The sequence below is a fragment of the Rana temporaria genome, chromosome 7, assembly GCF_905171775.1.
Source record: "Rana temporaria chromosome 7, aRanTem1.1, whole genome shotgun sequence".
NCBI classification, from domain to species: domain Eukaryota; kingdom Metazoa; phylum Chordata; class Amphibia; order Anura; family Ranidae; genus Rana; species Rana temporaria.
In genome coordinates, this window is record NC_053495.1 from 149,870,184 (window position 1) to 149,896,216 (window position 26,033).

Here is a 26,033-nt window from a genome sequence, read left to right on the forward strand (position 1 = left end):
CCTTCCACTTCACATATATATGCCACTTTGTATTGGTCTATCACAAAAAATCCCAATAAAATACATTTACGTTTTTGGTTGTAACTGTATAAACCTATGGGACTGTAAAGTTTATTATGGTGTCAATTGTTTTTTTAATGAACCAACTTTATACTAGTGAGGTCACACAGATTATCATGGCTGTTTCCTGTAAGACTTTAGGGGTTATTAAAAACATGCAAACAAGCATGCATTTTGCTCTGAAAACAGTAAAAAAAGATAACAGTAAGAAACTCTGCCTTGTTAGAATATCCTTTAAAAGCTCTCTGCAAGTCTTCCCATGGAAGAGATTCCTGTATCGTAATCTACAGGGGGAAGCATATGATAAGATGCAGCCGGTCTCCCTGGCCGTCTTGTGGGAGCTACCTAAAGGCCACCAGGAGCAAAGAGGAAGTTCAGGGGCTTTTCTCAGCTTTAATATTGCTATGGAAACTATTTCCTGGGGATTAGCGTCAATCTGGGCTTCATATAGAAAACAAGTACCATAGACACATAGCAACAAGAGCAAAAATGTATGTTTAGTGTGGCGCATCTAAACGGTGTGTCACACATTCACTAACACAAAAAATACTACTACTATCCCAGAGATGTAATATTTAATTGCCAACATAGAATTTGCAACCAAATGACAGAAGAGACTACCATCCAGTATGTCTCCCTAAACAAAAAAGTCAATTAGTAATTACATTATACAATTAATTATTAATATCTGTATATCCCCCAAAAAAATGTTTGGATTCATGTATATGTTGTGTAAAATGAAAAATATATAAAATAAAGATTATACAAAAAAAATTATTGCACTTTAACATTATTTTACTGGTAATTATTAACCTTTTCCTGCCCGGACATCCTTTCACAAAAGGAAAAGGTTAATAATTACCAGTAAAATAATGCTAAAGTGTAATAAATAATGTTAGCATTTTATTACTAAATTACTCTGCAATTTAAGGAGTAGTACTGAATAGTAGTCTCTTCTATCATTTGGATGCAAATTCTATGTTGTCTTATGATGTCCTTTCAGAATCGCATCCTGCGTGTGCTCCAAGGGCCATGCTCCAGCTCGATCTGTCACACCCTGTATTCACCGGACATGGCCGATGACAGAGAGCCGCCAGTACCTTGTGATCGATGAAAATTGAGAAAAAAAGAGAAAAATTTAATATATATATATATAAAAAAAAAAGAATACTGAAAAATAATATATATATATATATATATATATATATATATATATATATATATATATATATATATATATATATATACATACAGTATATCTATATATATATATATATTATACTGTCAGCAGTCATTGAAGAGGTTAAAAAAACCTTTCAAGATAGATATGGGAGTTGGCAATGCTGAATTGTTTTTAAGTTCTAGGACCGTGCTTCTAATTCTGCCTTCTGTACCTAGTGAGTCACATCACCTCTGAAGGTTAGAACTTGAGACAGAAATGTGGGGAATGCGTGGTTCACCACAACAAAAATTGGATGTGGCTACATTGCGTTAAATATTGGGCATTACTTAAATGTATATATGATATGTGAGTTATACAAAGGAGAGGCCACGACAACACAATTTAGTGAAAGTACAACACACAGCACATACATATAGCAAAACCCAACAGCGTACATGTGTGCTACTTAAACCAATTCCTTAATTAAAGGATACCTAGGTACAACGATCCCATGGGAACAGGGTAAGTATAGCAAGCCAGGGTCAGGCAAGGGGGCAGGATGGCAAGTGGAATAGCAGGTGAGGGCAGGAATAAGAAATGCAGGCTAGACAGGACTATGATTGGCTGTCACATTGGTCACATTATTGTTATTATTATTATTATTATTATTATACAAAATTTACATAGCGCCAACAGTTTACATAGCACTTTACAATATGAAAGGGAGACAATACAATTACAATACAATAAAATACAAGAGCTTACAATCTAATAGGGTAAGGCAGGTGGTACAAAAGGTTGTAACTGTGGGGAATGAGCTGATGGAAGTGGTAAAAGATTAGTTGGAGACATGATAGGCTTCCCTGAAGAGATGAGTTTTCAGGGACTGCCTGAAGGCAGCTAGAATAGGAGATAGCCTGACAGGTTGTGGTAGTGAGTTCCAGAGGATAGGAGAGGCTCTGGAGAAATCCTGGAGACAATCATGGGAATGGCTTTGTATGCTGGGTGATCGGGAGTCAGTGTAGGGATTGGCGGAGAGGGGTGGCAGACACTGAGTGGTTGGTAATGTGGATAAGTCTGGCAGAAGCATTTATGATAGACTGAAGAGGGGCTAGCCTATGGGGAGGTAGGCCAACGAGAAGGGAGTTGCAATAGTCAAGATGAGAGATAACAAGGGAGTGAATGAGTAGCTTGGTGGTTTCATTTGTTAAAAAGGGGCATATTTTAGAGATGTTACAGAGGTGAAGTCTACAAGCTTTCGACAATGATTGGACTTGGGGCTGAAAGGACAGGTCAGAGTCTAGGATTACACCTAGTACCCTGGGGCATGAGGGGCAGGGGGGAATATTACCAGCTCGGTTTTAGAGAGATTTTGTTTAAGGAAGTGGTGCACATCCATGCTGATATGTCAGTTAGCAAGTTAGTAATGCGAGAGGAGACTGAATGAGCGGGGTGAGGAGCAGACAAACAGATTTGTGAGTCGTTGGCGTATAGATGGTATTGGAAGCCGTGGGCATATGATCAGGAGCCTTTCCCAAGAGCTCCTGGTCTTAAGCAGTGAATTCAGATGGCCACTGGTAGACACCTGCTAGGATACACTAGGATTGCACCATTCCTGCTTATTAGCAATAGTGTCACCAGTGGGTGCTCTGGCTGTGCTGTACGTTCCTGTCATTCTATGGTTAATGGTGGAGTCTGAGCCTACTTGCAGTATACTTTGCACATATATGCCACATATATATACCCACAAAATATTCTGTAAAGTGGCAATAAACAATATTCTTATTCTCCTTTCAACTGCAAGAAGCAGTGTACATTAGTTGTGGCCATGTGCACTGCTCTATGCACACTACAAATCCTATAGTCCATATTTACAAGTCAGTTTCAGGAGTGAGCAAGAGAGGGTGGCTGTTTATACATACAGTGGGACCATGGAGAATGACGAGAGCCATCCTCTAACAGGAAGTTAGAGTCAGTGGAGACTGAAAGCAATAGAAGTTATTTTTGGGGTTAAGAATACATACCTGAATAGGATTTTTTTTTTTTAACCAGACCAGTTAAGTAATTTAATTATTCTGCCACAAGTGAGTCTCACAGACACACATAAACCTTAGCACAAAAGATTATTTTAAAAAAATGAAAATTTTTCATTACATTTTTTTTCCTGCAAAAAGAATATAGACAGAAAGCTAACACTGTGGGGGAGATTTTCTAAAACAGGAACATGGAAAATCTGGTGCAGCACTGCATAGAAACCAATCAGCTTCCAGGTTTTACTGTCAAAGCTTAACTGAACAGGCTGAAGTTAGTAGCTGATTGGCTACCATGCATAGCTGGACCAGATTCTGAGTACTCCCGTTTTAGTAAGTCTCCCCCTTTGTCTGAGCCTAAAGCCTAGTACACATTATTAGAAAATCAGACGGACAATCATTCGGTTTTTTTCTCGAATGTTCACACCATGTTTAAAACGAGAAATCTAATGGTACAAAAACTTCCCATGCCCGTAGCTACATTCCAGAGTAGAATTGGTAGTGATGTCATAGTAACAATAACAATAATAATGATATTGAGTCAAATCAAAAATAGTATTATTATATTTATTATTAACAACTATTAATCATAACTGTTTTTTTGTAGTCCAATAGATAATTTGTAGACTGGTAAACTGTATACAGCTTTTCACTTATCGCAGAAATTTCAGGTTATATTTCCTTAGAAAAATCTTTTATTATCCTAATATTTTTCGTTGCCATCTTCTTCTGGGTAGTAATTTGTTTCAGATCATGCACAGTCTTCTTCACTTGATTTTAAAAGACAATACTGTGCTAACTAAATTAAAATAGTTCATTTTTGGTAACTAACAAGAAAAAAAATTCAACACGTCCCTTCGGAAATTTTCATGTGAATAGCTGACATCGGCTCTTGAAAGTTTTATACTTACAGACAAAAAATTAAAAGATCATTCTGAATATGGATATTTTTATCTGATTTTCTAATAATGTGTACTAGGCTTAATTTAAAAAAGAACTTCATTAAAATAGTTGTGGACTATACAGCAAGAAAAAAGAGGGGAGCACGTCCTATGCTCACTATATTAATTAACTGTGCAGGATGTTCTTCCTGTCACAGCAACCCATTAGTTGCGGACTCCATTGGCAGATATCAATGCAATACAAAAAGACCCCCCCCTCCCCCGGGAGGAAAAACAAAAGAAATGGATCTATACAGCAAGCAGCAACTAAGACAATAAACACCATGGTCAATTGTATGCAATGTAATGGGGAAGATAACAAAGCGGTAAATTTAGGAGTATGTAAATATAACATAAGTGCAATAGTCATGACTATGTAATGTGAGACAGAGCAAGTTCTGGACCTGCAAGACCCTAGTGACCCACTAGATTGCTAGAAACAAGATAATAGCCCTGAAGTCTTTGAAAAACAAGTCAGCCATCACGTTCTGCTTAACCCAGTTTATCAAAGTCAAAGATATTACTGCTGTACTCTACTGTATGTCTGATTGCCATAAAGTATAAGCTTTATTGTTGGGAAATTAAGTTCAGACCACAATACAGAATCTCTCCCACATATCACTTACACTATTAATCATCAGGTGCATCAGTGTCTTTGGTATCAGATCTCTAATAGATTTGTTTATAATAGCCATATAGGAATCCACCAAGTTACGGATTGTTTCAACTTGCCGCTCTAGCTGCGGATCCATTGAAAGGTTATCTGCTTGTGAGACCTCCTCCGTATCTGTCTAAAAGGATCAATAACAAAAATGAATTTGTAAGTAACGTATATAGTTACAAACATGCAACTATTTATTAAATATTAATATGTGCAGCATTTCACAATGATATTAAAATATTCACAATATTTATCAGAATACTTTTTTTTTTTAATTGTAACAACATAAAGATGATTAACAAATCATTTTTTTAATACAAAATTATTGGAGCTTGGTGATATTATAAATGCACCACCTAATAATTATATAGAACAAATAATACCCACAGGGCAGAAAGGTGGAGTTTTGAGGTACGGAAAAATTGATCAACATCAAATTACCAAAAAAAATGTTTTAATTATATTACATAGACAATAAAAAATTACTCTAAAATATTCGGGCAAAAAACAGCCCTGTGGTTACAGTACAGAAGAATGGTTGCCTCTACATGTTTCACCACAATCGTGGCTTCATCTGGAGCTTCTGTAGTACCTTTACATACCATATCACTAAAATAAAAAAATTCTAAAAAATAATACGTTTTAATAATAAACACATTTAAATATGGAGACCCTGAAAGGAGTCCCTATTCACATAAATTCAACATAATAAACAACAAAAATAGGTCATTTAGAGTATTTATTGCTGTTCCATTTGCTCATTTCAGAGGACAATAGCTTCAAGTTTTTGCCTGGCCCCATTAAAAAAAAAATTAAGTACATCTCTGCAATACATGCACATTTAACACCAATGAAAGCAAAGAAAATCTCCTGCTTAGTTGCCAGAAATTCAGTAACTCCCCATTCAGGTTAACAATACTACCTCTGCTGCAGTTTTATTAGCAGGAGATCCCCCTTACTGAACTACAGGACACCTTCCATTTATGGTATGGAGTTGAGGAGGAGGTGTTTTGGAGTCCAGCAGGAGAGAACTGGGCAGGACTAAAAACATTGCTTGCGTTTTTTCGAAGACACTGGATTTCTGGCAGCTCAATATGCATATTTATTGCACTTGATGCATTTTTGGAGCGATAACACAAGTGAAAATGTGCATGTATTGCAAGAATGGGCTGAGTGATTACATTTTTTAGTTGTGCTCCGCTATACACTTCAAGACCAAAGGGCCAGGTAAGAATATGGTTATATTTTCTCCTGTCTTAAATGTACTTACATTCTCTGGGTAGTCCAATGAATGAGCAAAAAATCAAAGAAGAAATAGAAAGGGGGAAGGAAAGTAAATAAGTAATGACAATGTAATAAACAAAAACATCAGTTTAACAATATTAGCTTATGTGACAACTATAAGGGTTCAGCACTTTAAAGGCCATCTATAAGCAAATGTTGTAGCTTACTTATGTGCTTAATTTCACATATCCCCTTGCTCACATGTTTCAGTTATGTGTGTGAAGAAATTCCTGTAAAAGCAATTTTTTACTCACTACTGTTTGTGCCTGTCAACGACCAGATGCCCTTTCTTGACATCATCAGGTCGCTGCAGTTTTCTAGACCCTTAAAGAACCCTGCCACTAGACAACCAATAGGAAGTGTTCATGTCACCCAGGCAGCGAGGAAGCCAGTTCATGATGGGGTATTACAATGGAGGGAAAGAAGGGTGCAACTGCTTGAATCATACATTATTGTCACAGACAACCCGGCTGGTATCTTTCACTGGAGAGAAGTATGCCAATTCTGTGTAGCTGCTTCTGACACAGGACAGGGTGAATAAATAGATAAAGGAATTCATTTTGGTATGCTAAGTGTTACATTAAACATTACATTAGGTAAGTGTTAGGGTCTTGGATTAGAGATCTTGGTTAATATTTTAGGGTTAAGGTTAGGTTTAAGAGAGAAAAGTGCTTAATGTTAGGGTCTGACCTTGTGTGTGAAGAGTTCACTTAAGGGATAGACTAAAACTTTAGTGTTAAAACATGGGTGAAGTGATGGGTTAGGATAAGAGCAGGGGTAACGTTATGCCGAAAAAAGCCTTACGTAAACGACGTAAAAAAATGCGCTGGCGGACGTACGTTTGTGGATTGGCGTATCTAGCTACCTTGCATACTCAACGCGGTAATCAACGGAAGCGCCACCCAGCGGCCAGCGTAAATATGCACCTTAGATCCGACGGCGTACTAAGACGTACGTCAGTCGGATCTAGCCCAGCTTCAGGCATATCTTGTTTTGTGGATACAAAACAAAGATACGCCGGAGCATCCTAGAAGTTACGCGGCGTATCAATAGATACGCCGACGCAACTTCTTTGTGGATCTGGGCCTAAGACAGTGAAGTCTGAAAACTCTCCCAACCTCCTGTTTGCTCCATCTCCCATTTCACTGACTCACTTGGTAGTAAAGCTTTCTTCAGTGATCAATGTCTAGTGCACTACAATATTCTGCCACTATTTGTTTTTGGTATATTCTGCCGGGTCAGATGTAAACCATATTCAATATGCTGGGATTACTTTGATAAAATAATACAAGATGTTCACTTATCAAAGTAAACTTTGCGGTAAAGAATTTAATGACCGCACACTACTATATAGAAGATCCAGAAGTTTTATTGTAACAACCCTCAGATAAAAACATAATAGCAGCTCCACAAAGGCCCTGGACCAGTACCTTCCTCTGGTGAAGATTAGGGAGCAAGTACAAGGTGGACCCCTGTTTGCTCAGAACATTCAATAACGGGTGAAAAAAAAACAGATGATTGTAGATATCACATAATTGGTTATTAAAAGTGAACACAGCCTTACCTTATTTACTGTGATTCAGTTTGTAAAGTGAACAGCCTTTAACCATTGGTAAGTTATCTCCATTGTCTGTTTATATTATACTATGAGTATTTTCAAATAACGTTTTGAATCATAAACCATAAACTCCAAAACTACCTTCCCATTAATTACATCCTATCCTGTGTAATGTTTCTATAAGATTTGTGGAGCCCTACTTAATATTTTCCATCTAAAACCTGTGTTTTTTCTTATGATCTGCTCGGTTTTCAGTAGGAATACGTAGCATGCAAATAAAATGTGATCTGAATCTGCCTTTTCCATTTTTCTAGGAGAGAATGGAAATAATAAAGTTCAACCCTAGGACATTCATTTATAGTTACAGCCACAAATGTCACAATTATCTGAAATAAAACAGTTACAGAAAAATGATAAGTTTTCCCTTGATGACAAAAGATTAGACAAATGGAAGTGAAATATTATCAGCATAGACTTCCATATACAAAAGTACATTCTAAGCACAAGTTTATCTAAAGTGTAACATTATATAATGTTACCAGATTTATTTAGCTACTTGTGTTGTATAGATGGGCCCAAGGTATATAAAAAGATACAATGATCAGCCATAACTTTATGACCATTGACAGATTAACCACTTAAGCCCCAAGCCTCTTTCTGAGATTTGGTGTTTACAAGTTAAAAACAGTTTTCTTTGCTAGAAAATTACATAGAACCCCCAAACATTAGATATATATTTTTTCTAACACCCTAAAGAGTAAAACTGCAATACTTTTTGTCACACTGTATTTGTGCAGCGGTCTTGCAAGTGTACTTTTTTGCTAAAAAATAAAATTTTAATTAAAAAATAAGACAACAGTAGAGTTAGACCAATTTTTTTTTTTTATTGTGAAAGATAATGTTACGCCGAGTAAATGAATATCCAACATGTCACGCTTCAAAGTTGCGCCCGGTCGCGGAATACTGACAAATTTTTACCAATAAAAATCTCCATAGGAGACGTTAAAATTCTCCAGGTTGCATATTTTGAGTTACAAAGGATGTCTAGGTATAGAATTATTGCTCTTGCTCTAACGATCGTGGTGATACCTGTGTGGTTTGAACACCGTTTTCACGTATGCATTCGCTTCTGCACGCAAGCTCATCGGGATGGGCCGCATTTAAAAAAATGTTTTTATTATTTATTCTACCTTTTATTTTACTTTTTTACACTGTTCTTTTTTTTTTTTAAAGTGTCACTTTTATTTCTATTACAAAGGATGTAAACATCCTATGTAATAGAAAAAAGCATGACAGATCCTCTTAAATATGAGATCTGAGGTCAAAAAGACCTCAGATCTCATATTTACACTAAAATGCAATAAAAAATTAAAATAAATTGAATGTAATTTAAAAAAAAAATAAAAAAAAATAATAGCATTGGACGGAAGTGATGTTTTGACATTGCTTCCGTCCTGCAGTGGTATGTAGATGGGTGGGGGCCATCTTCCCCTCACTCTGCTCCATACCACACAAGACAACTTACATGACTGGTAAGCGGCGGAGGGCACAGAAGAGCAGCGGGAGGGGGGGACTTATTCCCGCCACCGATAAAAGTGATCTTATGGCGAATCTGAAGTAGTAGGAAGTGGTTAAGTGAATAACATTGATTATCTCGTTACAATGGCATCTGAAAGTCATAGAAATATATTATGCAGCAAGAAAACATGTTGTTCCTAAAGTTGATGCGTTGAAAGTATGAAGAGTTTCTGAACACAAGATGGAAGAGAACAGTCTATAGTAGAGTTTCACAGCAACAGCGTAATCTCTACAGAACAAATAACCAAGAGCTCATTGGAATGTAAAGTGGCAGCTCAATACAGAAAAGGGTATAACTAGAACCATAGCTGATGTATGCTACAGGAGCCACCAACTAAAGGATGATCATTACAGAAAGAACAAGTAGAAAAAGCCTACTGTCTGCAAGTAAAAAGATTTATGCAGTTAAGCAGCAACATATACATATGGTAGAGTTTTAGTTTCTCGTGTGTTCCACGAGTCTGATACAAAGCAAATTTTTCAAATACTTACAGGTCCTCTTCTGCTAATGAATCAGTGCTTCACATTACATAGACTGTACATGATGAATTGGGAATGTCTCCCAATCTACAGGCATATAGCCTTGTGCTCCCTGGGGGTATGGGTGAGCAAAATACACAACTTACAGCAGATTGTCAAGGGGCATTAAAAATACAGACTTGACAGAAACTGACCCAGTAGCCTAATTATCTCCTAAATTACCTTCCGCATTAATCCGTAATCTCAGGTTCTCGAAAGTGAAAATACCAATATCCACTGGGGGCTTGGCCCCTCTCATCATTATTGCTTCACAACTGGGCAATCAATGTCACAGTGGAATTGCACAGAAAGTTATTCAGGTTCCGGAGATAGGGAAAAATTCCAACTTCATAGTGTATTCTAGTATTAGCACACAAGAGTGCCTTGATTTGGGATCTAAAGTGGAGCTCCAACATTGATTATAAAATTATGACTGCATCTGTAATTACCTCCTGAACTCTGCCAGCCTCTCTGTAATCACTAAGTAAACAGTGCTTTCAAATACAGATGAATGCCCTAGGTCTGGCTGTGTGACAACTAGCATTGTACAGACACATCTTGTCACTATCAGTGTCATTTAGATTCCCCTTTGCAGTCCCAGAGAGTACAATGGTGACATCACAATGTTAGCAATGCAGCTGCTGGGCATCCCTAAATGGTATGTTAACATAATCCTACCCAGTAAAACCCACGACCATGAGCTGAGTGCTGCCTTGCTGATAGTTCTAAATCCACAAACACAGTTCTGTGCTTCTGCTCTACTTAACTCAGAGCTCCTAGTTGCCAATGAGTCAATGACTCTATCATCAAAGTTAGAATCATGGAGGGTCAGAGCTTTGTTTGTGGAAACAGAGCTGTCAGGCAGTGCATTATAACAGGACATTGCACACTGTTACCTCTGTACCTGCCCACTATTTCTGCAGTTCCATCAGTTAATCTTTGTATGTGAATGGCTAGTAGGGCTATGTTTATGGGAAGAGGAGGATGTATTTACCTTGTTGACGTACCAAGCACACGTACATACATGGCTTAGGTACATTGATGATGTACTGGTAGTGTGGAAAGGTGACAAATAATTTCTACATACATTTGTTGACCAACTTAACAATAATAAATGAAATATACATCTGATGTACATCTTTAACCGCACACAGATTTCCTTCCTTGATCTATAGATAGCTATCGAACAAGGACAACTCTGCACTATTCCGCTAAGAGACTGAGGCTAATACCTTACTGAGAGCAGATAGCCATCACCTCCCTGGTTGAAGAAAGAGATTCCAGTGGGTCAGTTCCTAAGAATAAAAAGGAACTGTACTAAAACCAGTGAATTCAGGAAAGAGAAAATTACATGTACGATTGAATTGGTGAAGCTAGTGCGCAACAATGATATGCATCCGCTGCTGAAGCAAGTGCTTAAAGACACAGAAGAGCTGAAGGATGGCTGGAGGATATCCGTAGAACTTAGATGCAAAAAAAAGTAAAAAACAGTATTTATGAAAGAATGGCAATTGTTTGTATTACACAGTGCTTTGACCAACCTTTATCCATTTAGAGTTTAGATCTACTTTAAGAATCTTTAGTTACACAAACAGTATATGGCCTGGAGCTTTATACTAGGACTGCTAGGCAGTTCAGGTCCAGCAATGCTAACATGGTACAGGTTCAACTTTAACTTCTTTAAATAATGGAATGGAATTAATAAACCTTTGACCTTTAAAGTACACATTAAAATATATGTTAAATAAAATTGGGGATAAGGGTAACAAGCTTATATTTTTTCCTACACCAACCATTTAAGTACAACTGGTGTAGATCTCACTTAAGGCGCCTATTTGGTTCTGGCTCTACTACAGGCTACCCCTTTGTATGAAGGCAATATTGTTTCAATTAAATTTAAACCACTTAGCCAAAACAAAGTAAATAGATGGAGTGCCAGAAACATATAACGGAATTATTTTGGCTCTAAAAGACTTCAGCTATTTAGAAATGGTTACAAAAACTTCCCGTGTATGTCCGTAACACCATAGTAGCTAAACTAGTGCATTTCATCAAAACTCTGACAAAAGGCATAGATGTAGAAATGTAAAATGACCCCATATTGTTTTATATAATCAGGACACCGACTTGTAGAACTCTATTATAAAATCATTTTTGTAACAGGGTTTGTGTGTTGGTGTCATTTAATTGTTATAATTATGTGTAAGAGTTAACATGATGACCTGTATAGATTATAAATTAAACAAAACACTGATTGTGCAGAGTTTAATAAAAAATACATCTCATTTTTACCAAAACCACATTTTGTAGACAGCTTATTCCCTCGTGTCCACCCCCAGAATCAGACTGGAATTTTTTCCCTCTCCACCCCTTGGCTCTGGTTCCCCCCTCCATCACTTATATCCTGTATGTGCTTTTGGAGTTTTCTTTGTTTAAATTACAGGGCTGCAATAAGAGCCTTTTGCTGGCTAAGCAGGGCAGGGACACATGTTTAGCATTATCCCCATCAAGAGAACGTTAAAATAAAAATAGCCATTGGTCTCTGATCTTGCAGAAGTGTGTTGGGGGAGGTATTAAAATACGGAATTTCGAGCGTCAGTAGTATGAAAACGTTTAACCTTTCTGTCCTTGGGGGTGATAAAACTAGGGCTTTCCTATGCGACTTGCAAATTCTATGTGACTACAAATTTCAGTGCTGATCACATTGAAAAAGCATATTAAAATACAATTAAATATCATTCATACAGAACGAAAAAAAGTATCTTAGAAAACAGTAAAAAACTGATGTATGTCTTCTCAGAATTAAAAGTTGAGATACATATAGTTCTAAAGAATCTGTAATTAAAAGGTAGATCTCATCTTTGAAAAGTTGTGAAAACAGGTCCAAAAAGTGCATGCTGGTTTCTACCTATTTAGAAACATAGAGACATAGAGAAATCATGGCAGAAAAAAGACCAAATGTTCCATCCAGTCTGCCCCCTTTTTTTTTCTACATTTTTCTTTAGTATAGATCTAGGTTTGTCCCAAAAATTTTAGAATCCACTTACTGTTGACTGACTCAATACCTCTACTGGAAGTCTATTCCAAGCATGAACTACTCTTTCTGTAAAATAACAGTTTCTTAGATTAGTTTTGAACATTCCTCCTGCTAGTTTGAGGTCATGTCCCCGTGCTGTTGGTCCTAACTTCATATTGAAAATACTGCAATCCTTAACCTTATTCACCATCTTAATGTATTTAAAGGTTTCAATCACTTCACCCCTTTACCTTCTTTCCTCCAGACTGTACATATTAAGTTCCTAAGGTCTCTCCTGATAGGTTTTATCTCTCAGATCTCTCAACATTTTTGTTGCCCATCTCTGGACTCATTCTATCTTATTAATATCTTTTCATAAGTGAGATCTCTACAACTGGACACAGTATTCTAAATTAGGTTAAACTGAAGATAGCGGGATCAATACCTCCTTCCTCCTGCTGGTGACACCCTCTAGCCATGCAACCTAGAATTCTATTTGCTTTTCCCACTGCATTGCCACACTGTTTGTGCCAGGTTTTAAAGGGGTTGTAAAGGAAATGTTTTTTCCCTAAATAGCTTCCTTTACCTTAGTGCAGTCTTCCTTCACTAACCGCATCCTTCAATTTTGCTTTTAAATGTCCTTATTTATTCTGAGAAATCCTCACTTCCTGTTCTTCTGTCAGTAACTCACCACCGTAATGCGAGGCTTTCTTCCTGGTGTGCAGAAAGCCTCTTGAGGGGGGAGGGGGCGAGCAGGAGTATCAGTACGCCCACTAACACACAGCTCCTTTCTCTATCTGCAAAGTAGAGAGTGTCCTGACTTGCCTGCTCGCCCCCTCAAGAGGCTTTCTCTACACCAGGGAGAAAGCCTCACATTACGGTGGTGAGTTACAGACAGAAGATCAGGAAGTGAGGATTCTCAGAAAAAATAAGGACATTTAAAAGCAAAATCGAAGGATGAGGTAAGTGAAGGAGGACTGCACTAAGGTAAAGGAAGCTATTTAGGGATACAAATAATTTCCTTTACAACCCCTTTAATGTCAAACATACAAATAGTACAATCAAATGAATCCCAAAGACCTGTATCCACCACTCATTTCTGGTTTACAGTCAGTTATGTGTGCTGGAAAAGATGATATAAAACAGCAGAGCTACTACCACATCAGTCATCCTCTGAACCCACATCATACAAGATTTTGGTGCAGAAGTAGTTTTGTTCCTTTTCATGTACAGTACATCCCCTGCATGTGTAACTAATCTGACACCTGGGTAAATAAGGTGCATATCCACAAAGTTGTTTGGCCAAATGCATTCTTATCACAGGGGGGTGAGAGAGCAATTTATGACAATTTTCTTAAACTGAGAAGACAGTGGCCAAGAAGGGCCATAATGCTCTCAAAAAGAGCCATAAGTATCTTTACACAGGGGAAAAGGCTGCATGTGTGCCCAATCAGGTTGGCATTAGTAAGATTATACAGAAGAGGGGAAAAAGCTGTATGGCCCCATACACACCATAGAATCTATCCGCAGATAAATCCGTGCAAACGGGTTTCAGCGGATAGATTCTATGGTGTGTACACTCCGTGGGATATTTATCCGCAGATAAATCTCCCCTGGGATGGATTTCCAGCAGATGGATATTTGCTGACATGCTCAACAAATCCATCTGCTGGAATCCATTCCAACGGATGGATCCGCTCGTCTGTACAGACTTACCGGATCCATCCGTCTAAAGGGATTCCCCGCACGCGTCGTAATGACTTGACGCATGCGTGGAATTCCTTATATGACAGCGTCGCGCCCGTCGCCGCGTCATAATAGCGGCGACGGCGCGACACGTCATCGGCAGAGGATTTCAGCGCGGATTTCAATGCGATGGTGTGTACACGCCATCGCATAGAAATCTTCTGAAATCTTTGAGAGGATTTATCCGCGGATACGGTCCGCTGGACCGTATCTGCGGATAAATCCTCTCGTGTGTATGGGGCCTATGTGTCTTTACACAGACAAGGGGCTGAAAGCAGGCCATATGCATGCCTAAATAGGGGAGGTGAGAAGGTGGCTTTATGTTTTCTAATATAGGAAAAGGTCCTTCATGGTAAGACGAACACTGGGCTTAAAAAATACCAGTGCCATTGGCAGAAAAAAAAAACACTCATACAGAGCATTTTTTGTACAATGTCTAGACAAGTTTAGAAGAGTTTCGCGTTTTTTTAAATAAAGAATAAAGGTGAATAAAGCACCTAGATCAGATGGCATCTACCCACAGATTCTAAAAGAATTGAGCTCTGTCATTTCAAAGCCATTGTTTCATATTTTTAAGGAATCATTAATAACTGGAATAGTACCGCTGGATTAGTGTAGAGCCACTGTGGTGCCTATATATAAAAAAGGGATGAAAGTCTTTACCAAATAACTATAGACCTGTTACGTTAACTTCTATAGTCCAGAAGATACTGGCAAGTTTAATAAAAGACCACACAGATGAGTTCTTGCTGTAAAAACAAATATTTTAAGCAACAGATAGCATGGATTCATGAAAGACAGAATGTGTCAAACCAACCTGATTTATTTTTATGAAGAGATAAATAAAATCTTGGACAGAGGGGTGGCTATAGACGTGATATACTTGGATTTTTCAAAAATGTTTGACTTCGGAGTTGGCTTCGGCAACGGCGATGCACAGTCACATTCAACCCTTTCTTAAAATGCTAGCTGGGTTAAAAGTGCCCTGCTAGCGGCCGAATAGCGTAGCTAAAACTATGGTAAATCGCTGCTTTACTGATAACGCGGCCAGCTGGCAGTGTGAAATAGCTCTTGAGATAATTCAGCTTCACTCCATGCCCATATAAATATAGCCTAGAGAATGTACAGACCCCCCTTCAGCACAGATGGACCCCCCCTTCAGCACAGACCCCCATTTAGCACAGACCCCTCCATTCAGCACAGATGGACTCCCCTTCAGCACAGACCCCCCCATTCTGCACAGACCCCTCCATTCAGCACAGGTGGACCCCCCTTCAGCACAGACCCCCCCTTCTGCATAGACCCCTCCATTCAGAACAGATGGACCCCCCTTCAGCACAGACCCCCCCATTCCGTACAGACCCCTCTATTCATCACAGACCCCCCTTCAGCACAGATGGACCCCCTTTAAGCACAGACCCCCCCTTCAGCACAGATGGACCCCCTTTAAGCACAGACCCCCATTCAGCACAGATGGACCCCTTTAAGCACATAACCCCCCTTCAGCACAGATGGATCTCCCCTTCAGCACATACCCCCCCCTTCAGCACAGATGGACCCCCCTTCAACACATACCCCCCCTTCAGTACAGACCCCCCTTCAGCACAGATGGGCCCCCCATTCAGCACAAACCCCCCTCCCCTCCCATCCCATTCAGTACCTCAGATCAGCCATCAGTGTGGCACAGGCAGCAGGTTCCCTCCCCCTGTGTACACATAAACACAGGAGGGGGAGGCATATTCACTCTGCTCGCTGTTCCTGTGTGACATCCGGCCCGGGACTGCTCAGACAGCCCGCGGCCACGAGTCTTCAACACCTTCTTGATTTTCCAGGGGGGGTCAATTGCCCCCCTTGCCCTATGGAATGGATGCCCATGTGTGTAATGTAAAGTCTACGGGCTTGGAAAGATCAGTTTGTAAATGGATAGAAAACAGGCTAAAAGACAGAAGTGGTAGTGGTTAATGATTCTTACTCTGAATGGTCCATGGTCATAAGTGGTGTACCCAAAGGTTCAGTGTTGGGACCCTTACTTTTTAATATCTTTATTAATGATATAGGGTCTGGGATTAAAAGTATAATTTCAGTCTTTGCAGATGACACCAAGCTATGCAGTGGAATAACGTCTTTACAGGATGTCTCCAATTTACAAGCTGACCCCGGATGCACTGTCTAATTAGGCAACTATGGAGCAAATGAGGTTTAATGTTGATTAATGTAAAGTTATGCACTTGGGGACTAAGAATATGAATGCAACTGAGGGAATCCATAGAAGGATGTGGGGGTTTTGGTAGATTATAAGTTTAATAATAGCATGCAATGCCGAGCTGCTGTTTCCAAAGTAAGCAAAGCCCTTTATTGCATTAAGAGAAGTATGGACTCAAGAGAGAGATATAATTTTGCCCCTGTACAAATCATTAGTAAGATCTTATCTGGAATATGCAGTTTAGTTTTGGGCCCAGTTCTCAAAAAGGATATGGATGAACTGGAGAAAGCGCAGAGAAGGGCAACCAAACTGATAAGAGGCATGGAGGAGCTCAGCTATGAGGAAAGAATAGAGGAACTGAATTTATTCACTCCTGAAAAGAGAAGATTAAGGAGGGATATGATCAACATGTACAAATACATAAGGGGTCCATATAGTGAATTTGGTGTTGAGTTATTCACTTTAGGGTCATCACAGAGGACAAGGGGGCACTCTTTACATCTAGAGGAAAAGAGATTTCATCTCCAAATACGGAAAGGTTTCTTCACAGTAAGAGCTGTGAAAAAGTGGAAAAGACTCCCTCCAGAGGTGGTTCTGGCCAGCTCAGTAGATTGCTTTAAAAAAAAGCCTGTATTTTTTCCTAAATGTACATAATATAACTGGGGATCAGGAAGGAATTTTGTTTTCCCTGCCGAAGCAAATTGCAGCATGCTTTGCTGGGTTTTTTTCGCCTTCGTCTGAATCAACTGTGGGTATGGGATTGTATGTTTTTTTTATTTGTTTTTATTGGTTGAACTAGATGGACTTGTGTCTTTTTTCAATCTGAGTAACTAAGTAACTTCATAAAGTAAAGGCTTCTTGTTTGTGGGGAACCACAGCCATTCTGAAATGTCAAAATTTAACTGGTAGATGGTATTTTTATCAGCTCACTATGCCATTCGGGTTTAAAACAGAGCAAATTGCACCTTCCTGGTGAACCACAGCATGGAAATGCTGCAATAATTGATTTACACAGTCTTTTTATTTTAATAGTATATACTCATCTGTATACATATACTATCATGTTCCTTAGGGGAACTGTAGCATGCCTTGAAATACAGGAAGTCTCTGGCAGTCTCTTTTATTTAATATGTAAGCAGAACAAGAGGGTGGCTTCCTATTGGAATATGGCAGCAGTAATAGTTGGTTACAGGCAGGAATTTCTGTGCCAGCACACTTTAGCATTTCCTTGTGGGTTGTGATTTAGTACTCACCTTTTTTTTAAAGCAACCGCAATTACTTTTTCTACTATCCTAACTTTCAAAAATGTGTTGCTGCTAAATGTACTTATAAATCAAATGAGATAAATAGTGAAATATTACTATCTATTGCAGACATTTGGGGGGAAGAAACAAAGCAGTAAGCCAATACCACCAGCACCACTGAAGTAAACTATAAATAGAATTAAGAAAACAAAATTATATGGTCAAAAGTCATTACTGGAATGATTGAATAGTCCAAATAGTAATGGTTAGGTCAAATAACACCAGCATTTGTTTCTGTAATATGTTTACGGTATATCATGTGACGGATATTTTGAAGAGCCGTGATAATAAAATAATATATAATAATAATAAAAATGTCATATTTTTCTGAGCAAAAGACACACTAAACTGTACAAAATCTATACATTCTGAAAAAACGTAATTAACCTTTAGGACGACAATAACCTAAATTGTATGTACATTTACAGAAAAGTTAAACAAAGAATAAGGAAATTCTAATAGAGGCAGGGTCTGTATGTAGGTTTGTTCCTAAGTTGAATTTTTATGTAAGTTGGAACAGGTACATTTTATTTAAGTGTAACAATTATTTTTAAGTATTTTGGATAGCATAGTAGCATAGGGAAGGGTTAACACCCCTGTAATGTTTGTTTTGCTGTCTGTGCCCCTGTTCAGAAGATTTCACCCCGCTTTCTGTCCCTGTGACAATTGGATTTTTAAAATTTTGGGTTGTTGTGAAGACAAGCATTGGTGATAAAGCTTCAGGAGAGACACTTTTTTCCCATGATAACTCCTACAGGAGTGAATTTTCCTTCCCAGGGTTAGATTTCCTCTCACTTCCTGTTGTCTTCCTCTATTTGCAAGTATGAGTCATTCTTAACTTGAATGTTCATAACTCGGGGACTGCCTGTAAGGCTAAAGAATTTAAGTGGTAAGAAAATGAAAATGTAAAGGTACAACAACTTGGATCAGTAAATATTTTCCATGGTTTACAAACTCTGAAAAGTTTGAACAGTCTGATGGACATTGACAGAGTGTGCACCAACTGTTCCTGCAGTAGTAAGTTATTAAGGTATACCACTATAAGAATGCCCTGAGAGTGAAGAAAAGCAAGTACAGGGACTAGCACCTTTGTGAAAACCTGAAGTGTAGTTGATAGAATAAGGAAAGGGAATGGACTGGTAATATTGAGTGCCCATCGCAAAATGCAGGAATCATTAATCTTACCCCTGAAACATAGAGACAAGCAACTAGGCATCTTTGATGTCCGCAGAGGCCAGAAAGTCCCACAAATGAAAGGAAGCAATAACTTGGTGGATTCCAGGAAGGTTTTGAAAACCTGTAGATCCAGAATTGAGCAAAAGCGCATTTTTGCCTTGAGAACACGGAACAAGCCAAGTTAAAACTGGCTATGAACCCTTGAGAGAGGTTCTGAGCATCGTGGAGGTCTGCTAGGGACACTGGCAGGGCTGGCAGAAGCAGGGCTGAGGCGGAATTTGAAATTCTAACTTGTTCTAGCTCCTAAAAAAACACATTCTGGACCAAAACATCTGAAATTACCTGGGACCAGGTTCCCACAAATGCCAACAGATGCCGCCCACTTATGACAAGTGGGGGCACCCCCTCATTGTAAAGAGGACTTGCTATTGGATTTTATCCCACACCAGGATCCTACAAAGAAGCGGCAAAGCCCTGAATTATCTACTGGTGGTCCTAAGACACCATGCAGACCCCTTCAAACATGACATGCTGAAGGCAGCTAGGCAGGATCAAGGAGACATGCCCCTTCAGCACTCTTTGTGGGCCTCCCCCAGGAATCTTTAGGTACAAGGTTCCACCAGATGGGTGCACCACAGCCCTGGACCTGTATAGCCCTCTGTGACTAACCCACACGTTAGACCAAAGATGTCTATAAAGTGCCTTAGTAAAGCCCAGTGCCTATAGGATGCATTACAAGCTGGTCCTGCATCTTCCTCTATAGGGCCAGGTACAATCTCCAAGCTTATGCAGAAGATCAGCCAATCTAACAAGCTGAAAAATAAGACCCACTGGCTATGTAACAACTGAAGAAGCTTATTAGAAGAAAAAATAGTCTTGATAAAGCGTTTTCTCCTCTCTGAACAGAGAACATGTCTGTTTTCCTAGCATACTAGCTAAAAACTGAAGCAATATGGGTTATACTAGGCCAGTGATGGCAAACCTTGGCACCCCAGCTGTTTTCTCAACTACACTGCAGAGTGCATGAGCATCATGGGAAATGTACAGTAGTTCCAAAACATCTGGGGTGCCAAAGTTTGCCATCACTGTACTATGTTATCCTTACAGCCAGTACCCAGATTCAGGAAGAAGACAGCATAAAGTGATGTACCTGAATTAAGCAGCCCATAGATGATTCAACGTTCTTTCCCTTCACCACGGATGGAAATTGCTAGATTCCCCCATCAACACAGTCAGTGTTGATGAGGGAATCCCTCCTGCAGCACTATTGTGTTCTGCCGGTGGGGGTGCATGTGAAGCCTTCCCAGCTGACAGAACACTGCTATAGCTGCCAGCAATAATCACATGTAAAAAATCTGATAGGCTGGTTGTACCCAAGTCAATCAATGGATCGACTTGGGTACAACAAGCCTGCCCATAGATGGATTGAGTCTCAGATGGTCCCTGCTGAACCAACCGAATTTCAATCTATACATGGCTGGCTTTACTCATCCTGTGTTCCCTAATGTAAGATTAAAAAAAAGCTTTGGTAGAGATACCTTTAAAAACGAATGTCCTCTCCGATGGCGCATAGCTGCTCTATGATTTCTAGAATAGCTTTTACGTGGTTACACTTATGCTGACCTTCTTCTAGTCTCATCTTATACAACTTTCTTAGCAAAAACAATTGGCTGTTTAGACTTGAATGTTCATGCAGTTTCTGTAATGAAACCCACATACCTTTGGCTTTTTTCTCTGTTTTTATGTGGATAAGCTGGTCATCTTCCACTAGCAAGCTTATAATCGCTTTTGCCTGCCTATCTTTCCTACCCCAGTCTTTCGTCTCTCCGTCTGTGGGTCTGTCTGTATTCAGCACTTGCTACAAGTCATCCTTGTTGAAAAGCATTTCTAGCTTAAACTTCCACAGCTGGTAATTGGCATTGTTCAGCCCAGGCGTTCTCTATCTAATATAAGGCTGACGTTCAGTGCGTCGCCCGTGCCCTTTGACAACGCCATCTGTGGTGAAATCGATCAGGGCGGAGCCACGCACCGAACGTCATTGCGTTTTACGTGACCCCGGATGCACGGGCGCACGTTTTTTATTTGTATCTGTTTGCTTGTTTTAGCCGGCAATTTTAAATTATATGTACCGCTGTGTATATGTTGCACAATTTTTAATAAATATTTGACGGTACTTCACATTCTGAGCCTATTTCTTCCCCTGGTTCGCCGGATGGACGTGGAGCCGTTAAACACATTGGAGAGGATATTCTGCCTGTCAGCTGTGACCGAGTTTTCTCCATGACCTGAGTGGATCGACACGCTTTTTATGATCGTGGATCTGGTAAGAGCACACCCTTACTTACCTCTCGGTGGGAATATATGTTTCTTCTGACCAGAGACCAGAGGCTGTTCAATATTTGGATCATTTTATTACTCTGCAACTGTTTTTTGCCCATCTATTTGGACATTCATATGTTTTGGGGTTCTGCTGTTGATTTCCCCTCTCATTTTGGACTGCCTAACAATTGATTAGTATGCAATTCTAATGGACTAACAAAGTTTTCTAAGCGTTTGGTCCCAAATAGCAGATTGTTGTAATTACCCCGAAAGGTTTTTCCCATGACTGTTTGGGCATCATCCCTTTTTTTTTGCTATTTTTTGCACTAGCACTTTATTCATTTATTCATTTATGCATTTATTTATTTATATTATTTTCGCATTAAGTTGCGACTCCTAGCGCAACTCATCTTTTTTCTTCTTTCCTCTTCTGTTCTCTATCTATGCTCTATGTATTTGTATATTTCTTCTTCCTGTTCCATGATAAAGATATCCTCAATGAAAGTAAATTGTTCTTCTGCATAGAACAAGCTTCCAACGCATAATGATTTCAAAACTCAGCTAATAGGTTATGGTCCCAGGCATTGGAGAGTATACCCCAGGCACTTGGCAGCACCAGCACGCACTGGAAATAATTCTCAAGTCTGTGAGTACTGTATACAAGTGGCTGAAAGGTTGCAAGTAGTTCAGATGTGAAGTTTGCATAAAGGTAAAAAACCTTCTGTGTGCAGTAGCCCCCCCAGCGCCCTTAATACTTACCTGAGCCTCCTCTTGATCCAGCGATGTCCACAAGAGCCTTGGCTCTACGGGGACTCATGCTCCTGATTGGCCGTTGTCTCCCGCTGTTGTCAATCACAGCCAGTGAGCCAATTAGGAGACAGAGGGAGGAGGGCGAGCCGATGTGAGAATGGACATACAGAACTGCAGCTCGGGAGTGCACCTGCTTGGTTGCCCGCACATTAAGCTGCTTGCTGTGGGGGCACCCGGCAGGAGGGAGGGACTGCTCTGTACAAAATCCATTGCACAAAGAAGGTAAGTATAACATGTTTGTTATTTTAATATCGCTTTAAATTAAATTAAAAGTACTATCAAAAAATGAGTATACAAGCTTTCATGCACACCTTACAAAAAAAAGGTACCTTTATAGGGCTGTACCCTATTTTCTTTGTGAGGCTAGTCTCTTACGTGCTTGGATCTTCCATTTAGGCTTTACTCCATCATGTAATTTAACAAAAAGATATGGTTGAATCATTTTTTATTTCACCTATGAAAAAAATTACAGCTCTTTAAAGAACAGCATTTTAATGATCTACCACCTTAAGTAACATGATCCTTTAAATCAATGGTAACTTGCAGATGGTTGAGGTAATGAGTTTTTCTTGGTTACTAAGCAGCAGATACTACTATGGATTAGGAATACATTTAGTTGGCTAGAATATTTTAAGGGGTTCACTGCTATATGATATTATGAGATGGTGTAGTGATAACACACTTTATATTTGAAAGTATTACACAATATGTGTGTAATATTAAAACTGGCAGGTTTCACTTCAACTCTCAGACAAATTCCTTGTAAGATATAAATATAGGACCAGCTGAAAGATCTGCTAAAATCAGCAGGATTACAGACCTCCAAGCTTTTTGTTCATTTCACATCTCAAATGTCTACTGGGAAAATGTGCATATTATTTCAAGGAATGCAGAAAAGCGTAATTTCACTTGATTTTAAGAAAACCACTGGAGGATTGAATGAGGCTTGTTCTATAGGCTTTTTAGGCCACACAATATGAAAGCCATGCTCCAGACCCACAACATTACTTTATTATTTCCACTAAATCACTTGGGTTTCTGACAGTTTCCACAATAAACAGAAAAAGAAATTGAGTGGTGGAATTGTATTTGAAATGTGACCGCTTCACCTTGCTGAGGATAGAAGGAGCCCTAATGAATGACCATACTTTCATTATTTCTAAGTACTTAAAAAGTAGTTGTGTGTTGCCACTATCCACCACAAGAGATCCTTGCAGAATTAATGAGTGTGTTATTTACCCAGGTCACTTTACATAGAAAACTGAAAATGCAGACTTCCACCTAACATCTTTATTTGCTATTCAGCAATTTTGTGAACATATACCCTATATACAGCAAAGGCTGCCTCTACTATGCACAATGCTTTATGGCATGTCACAAATTATTCACATCCCTTCTATACTATGAGAGCACATTGAAGCTAAACTCTTGGCAGTTATGAAACCCAAATAAATGCCACTATGTATTCATTGTTTCATCACTAATATGTTCATATAGCCAGAACTTTATATTCTAGTTTTTGATAGTGTAATAATAGTGCCCCCTGTCAATTTTTTGTGCTGTCTGTGTCCCCCTCTTTATATGTCTCGGGAACTGTTGTCAGCAGGAGGGAAAATGAAGGGAACTGCCAAATGTTACAGTTGTCACCATAACAGAAGGGGAGGGGGATAGTTGCGCTTTCTTAAGGGATAAATTCACCTTTTGTAACATGTTACATGTACCACCTATATTCAGGGCGTGACATGTAATATGTTAGAAGTTCACCAGCCTCCACACCTTCCTGGCTTCCCAATGCCACCATTGGTGGGGTATCTTCCCCCCCCCCCCACTCTCTGCCAGAATCTGCAAAAAATGTGGCCGTGTGGGGTTCCGCCCATCTTGCCGTGTTACTCATTCACAGAGTCCTGTGAATTGAAAACTACAAGATCCGTCACGTGAAGAAATAATTCCGGACGGCTGCACTTCCAAAAATCCTTTTATTATTGAAGCTTCATATGACAAGTGGTTGACAGATGGAGCAGGGGACAAAGTGGTAGATGCGTTTCACGCAAATGTCAGTGCTTACTTATTACCTTTGCGGCTGTCGGCTTGTAGTTCTTAATTAACTACAACAGCGCTGTTGATCACTGTGAAAGTTCACTGATGCTTCCTGCTATTGTGTAACTGCTTGGTCTTATGATGTATGGCTTAACAGCTTACACACAAAGCCTGCAAGAGCCCTGTATTGCACCCACAATCTGCTAATCCAGGCTCCCAATTAAAACCTGCAAAATACAAATTCATTTTTTTATTTATTTTTTAAAAGGTGAACTTATCCTTTAAAACTTAGCTCATAAGGCCCCTATTACACAGACAGATCCCCTGCTGTGCTAGGAGGCCGGATGACAGGTCTGTGTCTGCTCCGCGTATGCAGAGCGGACATGGGAAGTTAGATGTAAATTGACCGGCTGTCCCGTTTTTCACTGACTGCCCTCTGGATCGGATCAGATCCAGAGGTAGCTGATTGTAAATGGGCACAAGTCTGTTTATATTAGGGGCTCCATAGAGGAGAGTGGAGGGTCCAATCAGGTCTGGCTGTAAAAGGACAGCCGGACCTAATCAGATAACTCATGTAAAACCTAACAGTTTGATAACAATTAATGCTCTTTCACAAAAGAACATACATTCCACATTAATAATTATGTTATCTAGTATGTGTTGTAAATCGCCTTCAGCATTGCCCCTATTTCTTCTTGATGGAGGCTACCATTTTGTTGAAGCTCAGAGCAGTCACTTCCTTATTGGAAACTCTCCCCCTCCTTGGTCTCAAAAGCTATATGTCACTTTCTGTAATTAAAATGTGTACATTTCCAGCCTTGTTTATATGTCTTGGCTCAGGTAGAGAGGAAGGCTGACAGGGAGAATGGAGAGAACAGCAGGGAGATAAAACACTGTCCTGGTAAGTTTAACTCTTTTGCGTCTCCCTGGCAGCAGAGTTTATCCTGTCACCTCTCCTGATTTTCTTTTCTCCCACCCTACTCTGTCCTCAATCAGCACAGTCTGTGACATTCCTATTTATTTCTTCCCTCTTCAGCAATGATAAATCAGAAAGCTGTCAGATGATAAGCCTTTATTGGCTCTGACTTTAGGCACAGTGTCAAGAATAAACAGCAACTGAGCATGTGCAGAGTAGGGTGAGAGAGTGCCTAACTGGATTTTAAACAGAGTAGACACTTAGTTAAATGTTTTTACATAGCTATACTTGAAAAGGGGCCAGCCTGAAGTGATCTTAGTTTTCTAACTAAAGTTCCACTTTACACTTTTGCCCCACATCTTGCCTAGACCTACTTAGCCTCTTTGCCTCCTGCTAATGGAAGGGATTGACCGTAAGAGGAAGACAATAAAAATAGCGCCACTGTACATTAGAAATCGGCCCACTAGCTGCTTAGAGTAATGGATGCTGCCTGTGACTTGACGTGCGTTCCACTATCTGGGCTGGAAGTGACGTTCGAGAGCATCCGCTTGATGCATTTTGTCATGAAATGGCGACATTATCAAAATCAGCTTTTCATAACATCGCCGTTTGATGACGAAATGCATCAAGATGATGCTCTCGAATGTCACTTCTGGCCCAGAGAATGAAACGTATGCCAGGGTACAGGCAGCATCCATTACTTTAAGCAACTA

The 26,033-nt window shown here is 39.5% G+C and overlaps 1 protein-coding gene across 1 annotated transcript in view; it reads right to left on the reverse strand.

Annotated features, from left to right (window-relative positions):
• The window catches only part of DNM3 (dynamin 3), a 414,911-nt gene that overhangs the window by 110,117 nt on the left and 278,761 nt on the right, over nt 1-26,033 (reverse strand). Inside the window, exon 19 of the mRNA XM_040360124.1 lies at nt 4,820-4,984. Within this exon, the coding sequence (XP_040216058.1) occupies nt 4,820-4,984 (165 nt within the window). The remainder of the gene's footprint in view (nt 1-4,819; nt 4,985-26,033) is intronic.